The following is a 19844-nucleotide window of genomic DNA, read 5'->3' as shown; positions in this document are numbered from 1 at the left end:
CAAAAGGAGCCTTTTAAAAAAATGTAATGATCTCAGTTAATTTAACCCCGTAACCCACTAAGATTCTGGCTGTCTGACCGGAGGAAGTGCTGTCCATAACAAAATAAGGACTTCTGAGCCTGTCGCTACACCAACTGCCCTGCGCTCAGAGAAAGAAACTCCATCTCTGTTCCTTCATCCCATGCCATTCATGTACCTCTGCTGCCTGCAGGCATCTCACTTGAGGATGTGAGAAAAAAATTAGCAATTAACAACAAACAACACGCATGATCAAAAAAGATGGAAGTAGCTCTGGCTAAATTTTGGCGCTCAGCTTACCTGGATTGTACCAGTCTGGTATTTGGGGAGTGCTACCTGCATAAGGAAGAGAACAATGGCTTATGGTTAGTACTGGCTTATAAAGCAAGCATCCTGTAAGTGGAGTCATGGAAGTGATATGAGGCCTTGTGGACCTTTTGGAATGTTGAGTTAGGAATTTCTGAATGGAATATTTCAGAGTTTATATGAACGTGTGCTTTCGTGCTGATCTTCTACAAAGGCAGACTTATTAAGTATTGCTAGTAGTCTAGCATTTAGAATGTAGTTCGATGGTAAAGTACTTGGCTAGCATGTACAAGGCCATGGGTTCAATCCCCATTATAAGAACAGAAAGAAAGACTTGCTGGCTGTCTTTTAGAAAGTCTTTTGTATTAAGGAAGTCACAAAGAACAGGTGACCAGCAATTACAAAGTACAAATAGCAAATGATGATTCTGTAGCCATCACACAATGCACCAAGGGATGTACAGCAAGAGCCGGCACTGTTCTAAAGGATCCTGAGTATCTAGTCTGTAAACATGGGGTGGATTTTTACAAATTCCCAAGATGGTATTGGAAAAATATACAATGATGTATTAGAGACTCTTTTAAGAAGATTAAATAAAATGGAGGAAAACAAGCTAGTCACTCAGGATTCTGGGATGGAAGCAGGAAATTTGGTATGCTCCATAGGATTAAAGCCGGGTCAGTATCCACATGCCTGTGCACACCTTGTCTTTGCAAGGCTCTGGATGAGACGCCCGGCTCCATGAGCCTCCAGTTTCTACCCCGTAAACAAGTGCCTCTACTCACAAAGGTGGAGAAGATCACACGATTGGGCCTAAGAGGCACCAGGACACAGGATTCCAGGTTTCCCACATCATTTGCATATCAGCTGCAGTCACACTGATTACAATAAATATATAATTTGCTCAACCTTTGAAATTACGGGGTAAATTTGTTGAGCCTCATTTGATGTGGTCTTGAAATTCATGCGGTCATAAAACCCAAAGCATCACAAGCCCCTCCTCAGAGGCTGCCTACACAACATGTGTGTTTAGTTTTTCTCTTTGAGACAGCACTCCAGGTTTTGGATACTTTTCACAATAGTGCTACAAGACAGTTAAAGTTGTACATGGCTTCCTGTTTATAACAGGGTGTTACTATGTAGCCCAGGCTGACAGCAAGTCTGGCTGTTTTGTCTCAGCCCCTGAGTGTTGGGGTCCATAGGTGTGTACCACTCTGCCTGATGTCCCCGTCCCCACCTCTCTGTCATTGCAGGCTCTACTGTCATTTTAACTAGCTTCTCAAGTTTTAATTTACATAAAATATTAGTGTCTTGGAGTTTACTGAAAATTGCTTCTAAAGCTTACAAGAATCTGTCAGATATTGGTTTCTTTATCATTGCTTCATTCTCCCCAGATTGCCTCCTAGTGCAGGGTTTGCAGTGTTGAAGGTGGAGAAAAGCAGTAAGGACCACTTGCCTTTTGGAATCTGGCACACCCAGTCAAGCTGCGCATCACAGGCAAAAGGCTTCAAATAAACAAATTTTCTCTCGTCGTAGAAATACCAGCTTCTTAGCCAAGGACTTTCAAGTACCTAAAGGAGGAAGAGGATGGCAGAATATTCTGAAACTGTTCCAGCTCTTTGCAAACACTGTAAGCTAGGGTATCCATCTCTACTTCAGTTCCAGCGCCTGTCATACTCGCAAAATTAACGGATGAAGGCATGGAATGTTTAAATGGTAGCAGCTTGGGCAAGAATTTTCCAAGTGACAAAGGAAACAAAGTTGTGTTTATGTTCAAAAGGCTAATTGCTCTCTTTTTTGTTGTTGACATAAAACTTTAGACTTTATACTTTTTTCATTTCTTTTTAAAATTATAATAAAAACTTCTCCTTGTATGCATTTATTGTACTGTGTTGCAGAAGAGTTTATGCTAATATATATTATACGCTAGTGTATATTATATGCTAATATATGTTATATGCTAATATATACTGGTGCATATTATATGCTGGTGCATATTATATGCTGGTGCATATTATATGCTGGTGTATATTATATGCTGGTGTATATTATATGCTGAGCATCTCACACTTTCCAAGTTTGGGAAAGACTAAATAGAAACACATATTTATTTTGATGGTATCTAAGCCCGACTATGACAGAGCAGATTAGAAAGTGACAGAGACACCCAGGCCCAGCCGCCCGGGCTCTGGCTTTGGTGTCGCTGTGCCCCTTCTAGGATGTGTGACCCATTTATGCTCATGGTTCAGGATTGGAAAGAACGCTGAAGGCATGAGCTGCAAAGAACCTCCATCTCTCTTACGATTCTTTTTCTCTTGGGGCCAAATTCATGGGTACTGTGGTGGAAGAGGCATGCATCTCTAGACGGGAGAACACGACCCTGGCTGGGGTTCTTCCTGATGCTGGTTGTATTGGCACCCCCTCTATTCATTCATTTTGCTTCCGGTAGGTTTAAAATCTCTTTATACGTGGAGGTCTATGTACTTTTCAAATCCAGTTCATTGCATCACTGTTCTAGACCATTCTGAAAACTATGTCAGCTTCTCTGAGGTTTTTACCTGCTCTGAGTTGTGAATCCTGTAAAATGGACGATGCTGTGATGCTGACCCTGGGAAGGGCTGCACTGAAGACTGCGTTCTTCCCCTTTTCTCTCGCATCCACCTTACCTTCCCGACCCTCTTGGATTACGGAGTGAAGGAGCTGTAGTCTTCTCACCCCTGGCTTTCTTTTCCTTTCTGTGGTTTCCTCAAAACTGCTTCTGACCCTTTGCTTTCGTAAACATTCGATTCCCCCCTTTCACTTCTAGTTCCTAGATTGCGACTTATTGTAGGCCGTGTCTCATACCTCTATCATATTTAACCGTAACGTATTACAGCCTGTGAAAGACACTGCTTCTTCTGCCTGTTTCTAGGAAAGGCTCGTCACATAGGAAGCGGAGAAAGCCATGAGCGAGTGAAGTCCAGAGGAATGTGTCCTGTTGACGTGGAACAGTCATGTCAAGGACCCCCAAACCTTCCCCAGGGGTTAAGAATGTAGATGCTGACAGTGCGGAAATGAGTACCATAGCTTTCTCCCCTGGAAATTTATAGCGCGAGGAGACTACTCGCCTACTGAGACCGCTCCTACTGAGATGAGCTGAGCCTGTCTCTTTGATCAGCTGTCTGCAGTAACGCCACCTTGCAGGTGAACTCTATATAAGCAATATGAAGAACTCCCGGGGTGCTGTGGTTTCTCCAGCAGAGACCCCAGTCCTCCTCCTGATGGCTTTTCTATGTCAGAGTCTCTGTCTTTTCTTCATTCCTTCAGCACCCGGGTCAGGACCAGCCCTGGCAATGTGCTAGGATGTGCCAAAGTAGTACAGTGACGAAATATCCTGGAACTGGATGTTTGTGGGCTGAAGTGTTACTTCTGACACACCTACGCTAAGATTTCTTCCTCAACTTGATGATTATGGTAACAGCACCTACTTCACATGTTGTGTATATACTAGGTGAAATAATGTAGGCAACATGCCTACCTCAGTGTCCGGCTCATAAGGAATCTGTATATTCGATACCGCCACCAGAATGCCACTACCGTTTTCATTCTCATAATAACCACCTCATGGCATACACCTTCTCTTTTGCATATTGGAGCCCTTACCCAATAGTACCATGGCTTATTTCATTGTCTAGCTATTGCTGTGCTCTTCTGAAGAGCACAGCCTGTCATTGATAGCTTCTAGTGTCTTTATGCACCTCCCAGATTCATCGCTTATAAAATGGATAAACAAACGGATTCTGCACAAGATTCCTAATGTCTTTGTGATATTTTCCAGTTTTAACTGCTGTATCTCGAAATACATCTCAAGATAAAGTTTCTTCACATTCTTGGTTCACATTCACAATCTTGGTTCACGTTGCCCTTTCTCCATTTTAAAAACATCCTGCTGCCTACCAAAAACAAAACCAAAAAGCTCAAGAGTACTATCTTAACTTGACAGCAACCTAATTTCCCAACAGTGGTTTTTTAAATTTTTTTTTAAAAAGGTAATTATATGCATAAAAGTGTTCTGCCTGCATGTGTCTGTGCACCCGAGTGCTTGGTGCCTGTGGAGGTCAGAAGAGGGCAGAGGATCCCCTGGAACTGGAGTTAGGAGGCTTATGAGCCATCGTGAGGAAACCCAGGTCCCCTGGAAGAGCCATCTCCCATTCCCCAAGTATTGTTTCTGATGTAGAACCAAATAATGCTTCCGGATATACCCTGTTCTCCTGCTGCCCATCATCAGAGTCCACTTTCATTTCCTGCACTATTGCCCACCAGAAAGCCTTGCCCTACTGCCCCTGCGCAAACTCTATTCTCCCTGGAGACCAAGGTCAAGTCCCAGTTCTTTCTGAACAGGTCTTAGAGATTGCTTCCTCTTTGGACCTTTCCTCAGCTCCCTTCAGCCCACTCTTCTGAAGCACCATCATCCTACATAATGATGATAAAGCTATGGATTTCATTTTCTTCAATTAGTGTAAGTTAGACTGTCTGGGCACATTTCTCACTGCGCCGGCGTCACACTCTATGAACAAAAGGTGTTCCATGGATGTTCTGCCTGACTATACATGATGTCAGATTTGTGTGTGGTGTCGAGGACTGAGCCCAGGGCCGCACACAGGTAAGCAGAAACTCAATCATTGAGCTCCAGCCTCAGTCCTTGGGTTTTATTTTTCATGCCGATTTTCCAGTATGGTACTGACCTTGATGGCAGCACAGTCTCTGATGTCATAATCCTGCTGGAACTCCTGATGCATGATCACAGTAGACACCTGGAAAGACAAGCCTGCCTTGAGGACGGGAGCCTGATGGGACTTTAGCTACTTACATAGAACTTAGGCAGCTTTCCTAATTCAAGCATGCCCATTTGCCACTGAAAGAAAACAGTTCCATCCTTCACTCTGTGGAAGATCTGGACGTCACATCAGGAGAGGACTCAGGAACTGCCACAAGGTCTTATGTTTCCCACCAACTCCAGTCTCAGAAGTGCAGTCAGCTGGGTGCTAAGGTCACCTCCGCATCAGAAGCAACAGCTTCAGCAACAGCTAAAAAGGACTTTGTAGGTTTTGTTTTGTTTTTGTTTTTGTTTTTCAGGACAGGATATCCTTGGCTGCCCTGGAAACTCTCTCTGAAGACCAGTCTGGCTTCGGACTCACAGAGATCCACCTGCCTCTGCCTCTGGAGTGCTGGGATTAAAGGCGTGCGCCACCACACCCAGTGACTTTTTAGTATTTTGACCAATTATATTCAGTATTTGTGTATTTGATCAGCGGTGTACTTGATCAATTAATTTCAGATATCCTCCAACTTGAAAACCCAAGCCTGGACACTTACGTTTTGCAAAAACACAGAATGAACTGACCCAAGTAACGCTCTGAGCTGAAAACGATGATCTCTGGGAAATGGACACTTAGAAATGTCATGTACCTTTCTTGAGACAAGGAAGTAATACAAAAAGTATTATCTAAGGACCTTTTCAGGTTTGCCTATCTTGCTTAATACAGATACTTTCTTCCTTATATAATTAATGTCTTTGGATGATAAAAAATAAATACTCTTCTATTATTAATAGATAATAGAAATGAACACAAGGTAAGTACAAATGAAAACTCTGGAAAAATGATTTGTGCTCTTCAAAGATTACCATGGTATCTGTATACCTCCAATTTCTTTAATAAAAAAACTCTATAGAGAGAAACTAAATATACAAGTTTTCTTTATTTTATTTTTTATTTATTTATTTTATTTTTTGGTTTTTCTTTTCTTTTTTTTTTTTTTTTTGGTTTTTCGAGACAGGGTTTCTCTGTAGCTTTGGTGCCTGTCCTGGAACTAGCTCTTGTAGACCAGGCTGGCCTCGAACTCACAGAGATCCGCCTGCCTCTGCCTCCCGAGTGCTGGGATTTTTCTCTGTGGCTTTGGAGCCTGTCCTGGAACTAGCTCTGTAGACCAGGCTGGTCTTGAACTCACAGAGATCCGCCTGCCTCTGCCTCCCAAGTGCTGGGATTAAAGGCGTGCGCCACCATCGCCCGGCAATATACAAGTTTTTAAAAAGTAAAAATAAATGGAGTCAGTGGGAAGGCTCAGTTTGGGTGAAGGCTGATAGCCTGAATTTAATTCCCAGCACCCACATGGTGGGAGGAAGGAACTGACTCCTGAAAGTTGCTCAGCAGCCTCCACTGCACCATCCGCAGGTACACACTCAAAAATAGCAAAAGTAATTAAATGAAAGAAGATTAACACTTTGCTTTTTCTTTCCTGCATCATATCAGTAAATGTCTTTCTATTTCGAAATGTGTGTGTAAATAATTCTAACGATGTAGATGTATTTTCCTGTCTTTCTAATCGAGGTAGAAGTGTTTACGCCTCTCTGCCGTTTTAAAGTTCACACCGAGAACAGCGGAATCTAGCCAGTGAGCAGCTGCATTTCTGGTCACAGCAGCCATGGATGCAGTGGGAAGGGTCCCACATTGCACAACGATGGATCTCTTGAACTTACTGCTCATTTACCTGAAGTTTCGTATGTTTTGAGAAACATCTCCCCTGCCTCAGTCTGTCCCAGTCCCTAGTAGCTGCCGTTCGATTTCCCCTTCTCTCTGTTTTCCTTCTTGATGTGTTCACTGTACCCATGGCGCTGTTACATAAGGACACTTTCATACAGTATACAATGTCTACCAATATATTCTACCCGCATCCCCTACCCTACCCTTCCTCCTCCCCATCCTTCTCATTGGTCTCCCTTGTTTTTCCAGACAGTTGTGCTACTATTTTAATGCCATATCACAGGCCTTTATGTATCTCTGTAAAACACATGATTTTATGCCTCTCTATAAAAATCCAAGAACCACAAAGCCAGTGATTTTATTTCTCGTTTTGAGACAAGGTCTCAGATATCCTGGACTGCACAGGAACTTTGAGCTGGAATCCCATCTGTCTATTTTTGCTTTTGTTCTCTGTTCTTTTGAGTTCATATTCAGAAATCATTATCCAGACCATGCCATGCGATTTCCTGCTACCCTTTCCCTAATGGCTGCATAGTTTGCATTTAAGTCTGCAGTGTATTTTGAGTTCACTTTTATTCATGGATGTGCATATAGGTGTGTGTGTGGGTACACAGATTTCCTGGCACCGCTCCAAAAAGGCACTGTCTTTCCCTCTTGCATGTCCTGGCAATTTGTCAGTAATCGGTTGGTGTTGTGGGAGCTCCTTCTGCTCCTTCAGCCAATAGCCGCTGAGATACCAGCCCATTGGGGCGTGGTCTCTCTCCCTTTAAAAAAGCGGCTATTGGCTAAAGGAGCAGAAGCAGCTCCCACAACAGGTTGGCTCTCAGTTCATTATTTATTTCTGTGTTTTCTCTCCTTTTCTCTGATACTAGCACGCTATTTTGGTTCCTGCAACCTTTTGAGATCGAATGATTAGAAGTTGGTAGAATTATATCCCCGGAGTCGTTCTTCTCTTGCAGACTGCGTTGGCTAGTCAGGTCCTTCTGCAGTTCCACACACATTTTAGATGTGGGTGTTTTAAACCACCAACTTAGCCGGGCGGTGGTGGCGCAAGCCTTTAATCCCAGCACTCGGGAGGCAGAGGCAGGCGGATCTCTGTGAGTTCGAGGCCAGCCTGGTCTACAAGAGCTAGTTCCAGGAGAGAAATCAAAAGCTACAGAGAAACCCTGTCTCGAAAATCAAACAAACAAACAAAAAAACCCACCAACTTACTTGCTTTTTTTTTTTTTTTTTTTTTGGTTTTTCGAGACAGGGTTTCTCTGTGGCTTTGGAGCCTGTCCTGGAACTAGCTCTGTAGACCATGCTGGTCTCGAACTCACAGAGATCCGCCTGCCTCTGCCTCCCGAGTGCTGGGATTAAAGGCGTGCGCCACCACCGCCCGGCCTTACTAGCTTTTGAAGCAAACATTCCTCCCATGTTGTTCTCCCGACAAGGAAGTTTTAACTTACTGGTGTCCGATCACTCCACTGCCAGGACCCTTGTAAGTCAGGGCTTCTTTTATTCAGACCAATCCACAACCAGCGCTGCCCACTGCGTTAGAAAAAAAAGGAAGAGGCCACGTTAGTTTATGACAATACTTGCTAACGACAATATTTAGCATTCACGTGTTTAAAGTGACTGAGACACGTATGTGTATTCAGATTTGACACCATAGGAAAAAATGACCTCAAGGAACACAAAGAAAGAAATGAAATCCACTCCTTAGCCTGGAGCAACCATAGGAAAGGTACCTCGTGCTTAAAACTAAAGTTTAAGTTATTTTCTGTGTATGAAAGGCAAATTCTACTCTGCTTTGGTTTTTTTTTGTTTTTGTTTTTGTTTTTTGTTTTTACAGGGTTTCTCTGTGTTGGAACTTACTCTGTAGACCAGGCTGACTTCGAACTCACAGAGATCCGCCTGCCTCTGCCTCCCGAGTGCTGGGATTAAAGGCCTGCGCCCCACCACCCAGCAAGCCTGAGTATCTATATACGATGTTTTAGCGACCTAAAGTACAAACCTTACTTTACACCATCCTCTTACTTTTTAAATAAAATAATTGCCGCTGGTCACAACAACACACATGTATAACCCTAGCACTTAGATGCAGAAACAGAAGGAGGGTGACTGTGAAGCCAGCTTGAGTTATTTAGCCTGTTTTAGTTCAGCCTGAGCTCCACAGCAAGACCCTGTCATAGGAAAAAACAAAACAAAACAACAGCAAAAACAAACACATGCTCTCCTTTTCTCAACATTCCCCAAGCTTAATATCTGTCAGTGTTTTCTCATCTGTTCAACTTCAACTTGTTTAATTAGAGACGATGAGACTTCTTCATTTACATTTTCATTGTTCTGTTGTTATATTTGTAGAGAACAGCCACTTATTTGTAGACCAGCTAAACCCAGCAGAGATAATTAACTCCAGTTTTAATTCAGCGCCTATAAGGAATTTGTATTTTCAGCTATTAGGCTGACAGCTGTCTCACAGGCTCTGCCCTGTATCACTCTTCCCTGAACCACGAGGTCTAGACAGTTTCTGCACACAGGTAGCTAAGACAGGGTGGGCTAAGTTTCCTTCCTCAAACTCATATGATGATGTAACTGTTTCTTCCAAGTCTTTGTTTATTACATGCTTGGGCGTGGGAAAATTTTCCCCTAACATGTGTTTTAGAATATTTATCTTAATTATTAATTAGTAACAGTTTGTTATTCACTAGATGATCACCCATTGCCGAGACTCAGGCAGCTACCCAATACCCCAGCCTCTGCAGAGGTCTGCCCGATCCTTCTTAGCTTCCTGGGGGGCACTCATCAGTCTCCTCTTAGCCAACATCTCCCCCTCCTTCCACTGACAAACTTCTCTGCTTTAAGTTCATCCCTGAGTCCTGTGCTGAAGTGCAGAGGGTGGTTTTTCAGAGAAAGGTATGCTCAGTTGTCCAAAATATCTCTAAGCGTCACTCCTTTCAGAAATAAACTCCATTTCGACCCTGAATTTAGTGTTCAGTATCATTACAAGGGATTCCCTAGTGTCATAAATACAGAGACGAGCAGGTACTGTGTGTGTGTGTGTATGTGTGTGTATGTGTGTGTATGTGTGTGTGTGTGTGTGTGTGTGTGGTGGGGGGGGGATAGAGGAGAAAATCATCTCTACATCACAGCCTGTTCTGAACTTGACCTTCCTTAGCTGCTGCCAGGTGAAGGAAAGAATAGGCCAAAAAACCACATCGTCTGCTGCACACCCCTAGTGCAGAATTCAAGGATGCTGGAGAAAAAGAAAACCCACAAACGTTCCTGACCATAATTGGGGAGTCAGATCAAAAGGCAACCTTCCTATTTCCTTCCTAAACCGTTTCTACCCCGCCCCCTAAGCACAGAGCGTTAAGGCTATCTAGGAGACACCGTGCGAAAGGTTAGTCAGTGTACGTGTGTTAAAATTCTGATTGTCAACGCAATTTCCTGCTGCACTTGGTTTCCAAGGAAAACAGTATCTCAGGCACAGCCCCAGATAAATACTATTTAATGAGGGCTCTCAGTCTGCAAAGCCGAGATTTATATTGAAAGCCATTCGTGCCTCTTCACAGGAGGGGAAGTACACAGCAGCCGTGGCTGTCTAGGCTTTCTTCTCTAATCCCAGGACTGTTTCTGCTCCACAATGGCTTCCCGTTGGGATACCATTAAGAGTTGCAATGATCTAAGAGCTTTAATGAGTTGCTGTATCATGATCCCTTTTTACTGAAACATAAACAGAGATATAGAACCTCGGCTGTGAGAAATAGAGCGGTCATCAGTCTTAACTCCTAGCATGTGACGCGGATTTGCGGTGGACAGTAGGCTTCTTGCTGAGAAGGTCAATTCCAGGAACAAAAGCAGCACATTCGGGGGTGAACTTCATAAATGATTCTGCTTCCTTCCTTTCCTTTAAACTATTGTGGCAATCTTGGTTTTAAAGTACGCTCTCTTTCTAAGCAGAGCCCAGACAAACAATCGCTTTATAATGGCGTGTCTATTAATCAGGTAGCAGTCTGTGGAGGTAGCCTTTGGCTGGCCTGCTGGCACGCGTGTACAAATACAATTCAGTTCCCGGGGAAGAAGGGTTTATGGAGTTTTTTTCCCTACACTTTCATCTTTTCCAACTTCAATATGCATTACTTTTGCAGACAGAAAAAAAATTTTAAGTGGTATATGCTTCAGACAATTTTATGAAAATGTGTACAGGAATGGAAGAAAATGGAAAATATTTCCACAAAATGTTGCCTCTAAGTAATACTGGAAACGGTTTTCGTTTTCTTCTTTACTTTTTAAAGTATTTTCCAGGTTTCACACGTGAACTATCAGTTTTTAAGGAGGGTGTTCGATAGCGCTAAAGAGGAAACTGATCAATAAAAGTAGCCACCTTCCACCCACCTTTGCCTCCTCAAGGAACCCACGCCGCCCACAGATGCTCTTAATGGCCGCTTCTCCCTTACAGGGCTAGGACATTTCTAGTTCCAATATAAGATAATAACTCCTTGTACAGAACCGTGAGCTTGTTTTGTAAATATTTTCCAAGAACGCTTCACTAGATAGTATGCATGTGTGTGTGTTTAATAAGTATTTATATATTAATTAAACAATCAAATATATGATATATTTATATGTTAAGCCAGAAATAAATTAGGGATTTTCTAGATGCAGTTTTAGTGCCTATTGTAATCACAAGATCTCAAGCTTGTGGTCGTTAATACCTTCTATTTGTGTTAACATGGGACAACCACATAGACAGCAGAGGCAAGCCAAAAGGAGCAAAACATAATAAGCCAGGGGCATGGCAAACCGAGTGACGCCCGTGTCCGTGTCCACTACTCAGTGCTCTGTGCACAAAGCCTCACCGCTTCTTTTACCCTTTAAAGAGGGCTATCACCAAAATGCACCATTTTAAAGCATTTTGTGCTTCTTTCCACCTACGCAGGAAGCACCATAATCTCAAGGCTAGACAAGTGCTAATGGCCAGATTTGTTTCATCTATGTTTTAGCAAAATAGAATTGGATTTCATTATTGAACAAATTTGTAGACTTGGACTTAATCAAAATTGATAATGTACAAATTGGGCCATTGCCAACTTATTTTATGCTAGATTAATCTTTGGTTATTTCATTTCTTTATAATTCTCCACATGAATATTGCACAGATTCTTTCCCCGGCTACATCTGATTTATGGGCACATACTTTTAAGCTCTACTGAATGTTAAGTTTTAATATTTATAAGATCTGTGCTTCTAAAATGTAGTTTCCAGATAAAATAACTTATTATGCCTTCATATTTTCACAATTATTTTATGTTTCTACATTCCAGGTTTTATTCAGAAAGAGTGTTTAAAACCTGATATTTAACAAAGTATTCCTTTTAAGATTTAAACAAAAACAAACAAACAAGCCTGTGTGTACGTAAGAGGACCATGTTCAAGACTCAGCCCTTCCTTTGACCCTGTTGAGGCAGGGTCTTTCTTGTTTCTGGGACATTGCATATCTGGACTAGGGCTACAAGCTCCTGACCATTTCTCCATTTGTACCTCCCATCTCCCCACGGGAGAGCTGCGATGTGTGCATGGCATCTGGGTTTTTAAACGGCTTCTGGGCTGGAACGCAAATCATCAGGCATGTGTGGCAAGTGCTTTCACCTGTGGAGTCAGCGCCACAGCCCCTGAAATGCTCCGTTAGTATGTCCTTCTCCTTTAAGATTTAGGATCGTTTTGTTCTGACATACATTAACTGTCAGGACGTGGGGTTATACTATATTCTTGCTTTGGCTCCTTTTATAATAAACTACTTATTCTATGTGTTCTTCATTTTTAAAATTCATGTATGAGCCAAGGTATGTCCGTGACGTGTTTTTTTTTTTTTTTTTTTTTTTTTTTCCCAAAGGATGCAAGCTACACCGTTCAAATCATTCTCTTCAAAAGTGAAGTTAGGTGGGAGCTAAGCATGTTGCAAGCACCTCCCACTTAATACGCTTTAGATGGCGGTCTTCACATAGCTTTTATATTTAACGATGTCCTAAAGATTAAGGCTAGTTAGATTGTCCTCAGTTTCTAGTAAACTTTTATTTTGGGGAAAGGGCTTTGTCAGATTAGGAGCCATAAGAAAGTATTCACTAGGATATATTTATGTGTGTGTGTGTTTTAAAGTCATTTATCCTAGTATACCTTGATTAAATAAACAACCTTGTCATCTTCAGAAAAGTAAAGAAAAAGTAATTTTGTGGTATTGAAGGCCTTAATCCCTGTGATTGTATGGAAAGCGTCATATTTTATGACCTATATTTTTCTATATTGTCCTGACGGACATCGGGGACATCAGAAGAGCCTTCCACACTAACGCCATAGCCACAATGACTGCAGCCACTTTGATGCCTTCCCAGTTTCCTTCCTTACTGTTCTTCTTCCATGGGGCTTCCCACAGGGGTAGTTGTTGCAGTTTTCTCACTAGTTGCCCAATACCTACAGACCTGCTCTTCATATTCCTATTAATTTACTTGTGCGTTCCTGGGGATTGAACTTGGAGCCTCAGAGATGCTAGGTGAGCATGCTACCACTCCATGCTCTGGACCTGTCTGTGTGATTGGGCACAAGTGTGTTCATGGGAACGTAGGTGATTTATAACAACTAGCCTCTTTGCAATTTAACTTATTTGGAGACTAACTTTGCTTAATTTCGTTTAAGATCAGACTTCTTCCCTGATTAGCAAGTATATTCCATTTTCATACAATCCCACTTTCTGTGCATGGCTCTTTCGTCCTCAGCTGTCTATTCTCTTTTCATACCTCTGCTTATATTTTGGGTTCTCTGGCTTCTCTTCCTATTTTACCCTTCAAAATACTGTCTGCCTTCTAAGATTCAGCCTCTCATGACATTTGCCCTGATTGCACCAGAATTACCCCCTCCCCATCTGGTTCCTTACTATCTTGAGGAATTTAAGTCCTTTGGACAAATAAGCATCCAAAGAAGAAGAAAAAATATTACCAAGAAAAGGAATAATCTGACCTAATGTGATCTCTGAAGTCTCCAAAAAGATGATGGGATCCCACAATGACGATTTCTCCAGGGCTATAATAACACCGCTAAGCTGAAAAACACCACTTAAAGGTTGGCTTTGGACTACAAACTTCTTAGAACAATTTCAAGTTGGCTGAGATGATCCAGCCTCACAGACTACTTTTGCCAGACTTGAGACAAGGCCTGCACTTTCCCATTCCACAGAAACTGGACAACAAATGATACAGCTACCTCTCCCAGGACTTGACGATTAACCCAAAATTTTCTTTTCAGAATTGCCTAAAGATGCCATCGTCCTAGACAGCAGGAAGTAAATTTAAGAACATGATGCACACATTCCCAAGAGGAGGGGAGGGTGATTTTTGGCTTTTCATTGAATTATGGATGCTTATCATTGTTTAGGGGAATTGGTTACAAGTTGTTATTGGTAATGGTCAGGTGAAAAGCTAAACATAGGAGATTAGATTCAGGATTCTTGTTTTAAAAAGAAAAAGGGGGATATAGATATGATAGGATAAAAGGATAGATTATTGAACCTACTCTGAAAAGAAAAAGGGAAGGATATATATGACAAAAGGTAGATGATTGAATCTACTTTTAAAGAGAAACCACTAGTTTTAAATATTTTACATTGGATTAAATTTTGTATATTGTATGCAGATTTTGTGTATTGATATAAATTTGAGTTTAATTTTCTTAAAACATATTGTACATATATTTCTAATCTTAAGGTATTATACTATACAGCTCATTTAAGGATGTAATGCAAATTTCTAATCCTTGAAAGTTATTATTACCAACTATTTAGGATAATAAGGAAATGCAGGTTAGTAATTCGCCACCTATTATAATTAAACTTGTAGTCACATTAGGTATTCTATCAAGGTCAAAAGAGATATAGTTTAGATTGACAGGTCACCTTCAAACACTTCAGAGATCCACAGAATATGGCATTTAAGATGTTTTAATTGCATAGGTTCCTTTTTGGTTTTATTTTTAGACAATGAAACATGTCTGCTCCTGGCAGCATCAATCTACTTCACAGAAGATAGTGGACATTGAAGAAACTCCACATAGAATTTACTTTCTTTGGGACAAAAGTAAGTCACTGGGCAAGAAAGTGCTCTTGCCTTGATTGTTGATGTTCAAATTGGACAAGCAGGACACAAAAGAGAGGGACTGCCAAACACTGTCAAGACGAGGGACAGCCCTTCAGAATATCCCCATTCATAGAAAAGTCTGTCAAATAGTCTAGGCCTGTAGGCTGAAGATGGATGCCCCAGTGATGCAGAAGAACCTTGGGTGACTGTCCAGCTAACCAGCAGTTTCTGTCATCGCTCACATGCTTGCTCGCATTTCCTGCTTACTCAGCTAATATTTCCTTCTTGGGAGTTGAAGACGGGACAGTTGTAGCTATAGTTTTCCTTGTTTACCGGACTCAGAAAGGAAATTCACTAAAGAAATGTAAAGTATATAAGATTGAAAGACAGAGAAAAGATTATTTTGAGTTGGTAATACAAGTTAGAATAGAAAGTAAATTAGGCACAAGTCTTTAAACTCACTAAGATGGGATAGATAGTAGAGTATTTTCTCTGAATTTGTCAAATGCAAATGGACTAGATATTATTGATGTACTTATTGCATGTATATATTGTATAAAGTTATTGTACTTATTGTATATAGTTTATCTAATATTAGTTATAGCCTTCTTTTTTATTTAAGATAAAAAGGGAGAAATGTAGTGATATTTTGTTTGTGTTTTAACAAATAAAGCTTGCCTGAAGATCAGAGTGCAGAGCTAAACCATTAGAGTCCAGGCAGTGGTGGCTCACACTTTTAATCCCAGGATTCGGGAGACAGAGGCAGATGGATCTCTGTGAGTTCAGGGCCACCTTGTGTTACACAAAACCGATCCAGTCTAAAAGAGGAACAGAGCTCACACAAAGGTGATCCCAGAACTTGGGATCCCATGCCTTTAACCCTAGCACTAGGGAGGTAGAGACAGGAGTGATATAGCTGGGCAGAGAGAGGAAAATAAAGCAGGAGGAGACAGGAGCTCAGTGCAGTCTGAGGCCGTCATTCTGAGGATCCAGTCTGGAGATGCAGTCTGAGCACAGGATCGCCCCTTTGGTCTAAGCATTGGCGAAAGTAAGAACTCTGTATTGGCAGACCACTCTGCTGTTTTGATCCTTCAGCTTTCATCTCAATAGCTCTGAGTTTTTGTTATTAATACCAAACAGAATTCATGCTACATCCTTATCTTTGCCCTATATTTTTGCCACCCTTTTCTTAACCCAGCAGTTGGTAGGTGCTACACAAAGGGGTGGGGACTAGGTCCACTTTGGTCTCATGGTATTTTGCAGTAAGGATGCTTGACAAGGCTTGAGTGTGAAGCTTGGGTGGCTTTCTAGATGTTAACTCATAACAACCTGAATACCTAGAAGACGAAAGGCTTAGGTCGAAAATACTTGTTCCAGAAATATTACCTGAACTGGTCCTGTAGCAAATGAACAAAGTCCTTCACTTCATCCAGATGACTGAAGCTGGGTAGGTGTGCTCCAAGTGCTTGGCAGAATCTTTCAGCTTCTTCCCAGGTCCTCTTTCTTGTAATTCTTTCTATATGGAACACCTTAATGAAAAAAGAATGTTGTTCTTCTGGAATAATCATAAAATATTTACATCTTTGTTCAGTTTCAGTCAAAGGTTGTGGGTTCCTGACATGAATTCTTTCACGTGTAATGGAAGCATAACTAAATGCACATACAGCAAACAGGGCAAGCCCTACCCAGAATGAACTAACTGAAGGCCCACACAGAGATGGCCACTGTCACCAAGGGAGTGACCTTTCCCAGCCAGGCTGGGGAACTGCTCCAACAAGTACATTCCTAGGACCTTGAAGAGAAAGTGCACCAAGGGTCAAGGCTGAACAGGGTACATAGGAACACTCTGGAAGACATATTCTGCCAAGAAATGTGCCAACAGTGTAATTCTGAGCACCAAACATGGAAGCTTGCAGAAGAACAGGGCTCTTTTTCTGATTAAGAACAATCAAAGAACTATCTATATGGGTGTGTGAACATCGACAGATGGTGCCAAATCAAAACCTGGCGCTTTTGACTGTTTCTTTGATTTGTGATGATTAACTCTATGCCAAAAGAGCCCTAGCTATTTCAAAGAAGAGAAAGAAGCGGGGGGAGCAGGCAGAGAAGATAGAGCCACAGTTGTCTGATGGCTGGCGTGGATTCTTCAGTCCCTTGTACATACACTCTAGCCATGACTCCAGGAGGGAGGAACATGCTTCTCTCCACCTTTACAAGGGGCTTGGCCCTGTACTATGCTTAGGTTAGTGGCAGTGAAGTGAGCAGAGGCTTGAAATGCACCAACCTGGTGGGGATTGCCTTCTTGGGCTCCAGTAATTTACTATGAGAAAAACAATCTGATAGCTGGCATCCCTAAGCCTGAGCCCTAGAGTGAAGGCTAACAGAAACCAGGTCACAGCCTACAGCCCAGCACAGCTAACAGCTGGAAGAATTCACAGCCAATCAGTCAAACCATAGAGCAAGAGGTCTATGAACGTGAAACTAAATGTAATCACCGTGCAGTTTGGGAGTGGCATTGAAAGGTTTGTTTTATGGAACTAGATGAATGTTACAGGCTGTGGTGCTTTGAATGTAATTGGCCCTCATAATCTCACAGGGAGTGGCAGTATTAGGAGCTGTGGCTTTGTTGGAGTGGGTGTGGCCTTGTTGGAGGAAGTGTCTCACTGTGGGGGTGGGCTCTGAGCTTTCCTGTGCTCAGGATACCATCCAGTATCTTAGCACATTTCCTGTTGCCTTCAACTCTCAGCCACTCCTCCAGTACCACGTCTGCCTGCATGCCACCATGCTTCCGACCATCATGATAATGGACTGGACCTCCAAAACTGTAAGTAAGTCACTCCAATTCAATGTTTTCTTTATAAGAGTTGACATGGTCATGGTGTCTCTTCACAGCAATGAAAACCCTAAGACACAGACCCCAAATTATTTTTTTTTAACACAGTTAGAACTGGCTTTCATTATACAAGAAGGAATTTTAATCCAATAAGAAGGATGAGGGGCCTATGAGAATCCTACACGTGATGTCAGCATGCTGCCCGTCACTCAGCTTCTCGGAAGGAAAGGACCACGGTGTTGCAGAAAATTATTTTAAGATGCGTTGCTGTTGTTTATACTGCATGTGTTTAACTCTTTACAGCTGTGATTCTTTGCCTGTCTAAGACACCTGATGGTCTAATAAAGAGCTGAATGGCCAATAGTGAGGCAGGAGAAAGAATAGGCAGGGCTGGCAGGCAGAGGGGATAAATAGAGAAATCTGGGAGGAGAGAGAAAGAAGGAGCGATGAGAGAACAAGGAGAAGAGGACTTCAGGGACCATCCACCAGCTACTCAGCCAGTCATGGAGTAAGATGGAAAGACAGGTTAATTTAAAATAAGAAAAGCTGGCAAGAAACAAGCCAAGCTAAAGCTGGGTATTCCTAACTAAGAACAAGCCTCTGTGTGTGATTTATTTTGGGAGCTGGGTGATGCCCCCTCCCCAAAGAGTCAAAAGAGTCACACAACACCATGGGATCACTCTGGCTTTGGTCTTTCTTTTGAGGACTGGACATGGGCAGGGTGCGGGTTGAGCTGTCTGAGAGTCCCATGATGCTTTGCTAAGGACCCCATACTCTCAAGCATTTGTTAGGCTCTGTGTGCTCACATAATTTGTGTAATAACATAAACCAGGTTGGGAGGAGGATGACTCCACCGAAGGACTGAATGCAGATGATACTTTACCTTAAAACAGGAGAGATTGGAGGGGAAAGTCTGCCAGCCTTGAGGACAGGGCTCATCAGGCTTTGGGGCTGCCTCCTCGGGCTCCTGGGGGCCACTTGTTTTCTTGCATATTGAAAGGGCCCGGAAGCTTCTGCAGTCTTTCACTTCCCACTTGCCAAGAGTCTTTCCGGTAGACATGGCCACACACCCGCCTGGAGAGGCTGTGGTTGAATTGGAAAAACGAATTAAAAATTAAAATTTCCAAAGTTCAGCCAGGTGGTGGTGGCTCATGCCCTTAATCCTGGCACTCAGGAGGCAGAACAGGTAGATCTCTGTCCGAGATCAACCTGGTCTATAGAGCAAATGACAGGATAGCTGAGGTTATGCAAAGAAATCCTGTCTCGAAAAACCAAAATCTAGGGTCTGGCTCAAAGGTTAAGAGCACTGACTGCTCTTCCAGAAGTCCTGAGTTCAACTTCCAGCCAACCACATGGTGGCTCACAACCATCTGTAATGAGATCTGATGCCCTCTTCTGGCCTGCGTGCAGGCAGGATGCTGTGTGCATAATAAATAAATCTTAAAAAAAAAAAATAGATAAGTTCTTGCTAGATAGCCCAGGCTGCCTTCAGCCTTGAGGTCTTCCTGACTCAACCCTAAGTGCCTGGATTTCAGACATATGCCACCAAAAAGTCTATGTTTTACCCATTAGAATATTCCTGGCTTAAGTGATATTTAATCAGGACTGGCATCTATATTCTGCCTTCTCTAAGGTAGAATATGTTATTATTATGCTTACACCAGTAGTCATGATCATGCATCACAGATTTTGTGGAGATTCTCCATTTAAAATACTGTCTTCTATTGTAAGACCACACAGTCCAGTTTCCATGCTATAGAAAAATACCTTAATGATCACATTGCATAAGATCATGCAAGAAAATATCAAACATTTGAAGAGAGAAAAGTAAAGTGACTTAGGACTTCTAACTTACTCAAGCAAAATTTAAACAGCACTGGCTTGGAAGTCAGAAAGATCTGGATTTTATTAAACAAGTCCCTGAAGCCTCTATTTTCTCAGCTCTAAAATCAGATGGGTCTTCCGTGGCCCTTCTACATCAAATCCTAGTTTCCACAGCAAATCATGGCCAACGCTTGAGGTTGTTTGGAGAAAAATGAACTAACTTTTGAAATAAAT

General features: G+C 42.2%; 1 protein-coding gene across 3 annotated transcripts in view; it reads right to left on the bottom strand.

The window, feature by feature from the left end:
* LOC130864755 (lymphocyte antigen 75) overlaps window positions 1-19844 on the bottom strand; it is a 117523-nt gene that overhangs the window by 70051 nt on the left and 27628 nt on the right. For all 3 annotated transcript variants that reach the window (XM_057755509.1, XM_057755510.1, XM_057755511.1), the window contains exons 12-17: window positions 18670-18869; window positions 16340-16482; window positions 8294-8375; window positions 5049-5117; window positions 1777-1895; window positions 319-350 (exon numbers count right to left, since the gene is read on the bottom strand). In XM_057755509.1, coding sequence (XP_057611492.1) covers window positions 319-350; window positions 1777-1895; window positions 5049-5117; window positions 8294-8375; window positions 16340-16482; window positions 18670-18869 — 645 coding nt within the window. The remainder of the gene's footprint in view (window positions 1-318; window positions 351-1776; window positions 1896-5048; window positions 5118-8293; window positions 8376-16339; window positions 16483-18669; window positions 18870-19844) is intronic.

This window comes from Chionomys nivalis, chromosome 22 (assembly GCF_950005125.1).
Source record: "Chionomys nivalis chromosome 22, mChiNiv1.1, whole genome shotgun sequence".
Lineage (NCBI taxonomy): Eukaryota > Metazoa > Chordata > Mammalia > Rodentia > Cricetidae > Chionomys > Chionomys nivalis.
This window is presented reverse-complemented; position numbering and strand designations above follow the sequence as displayed.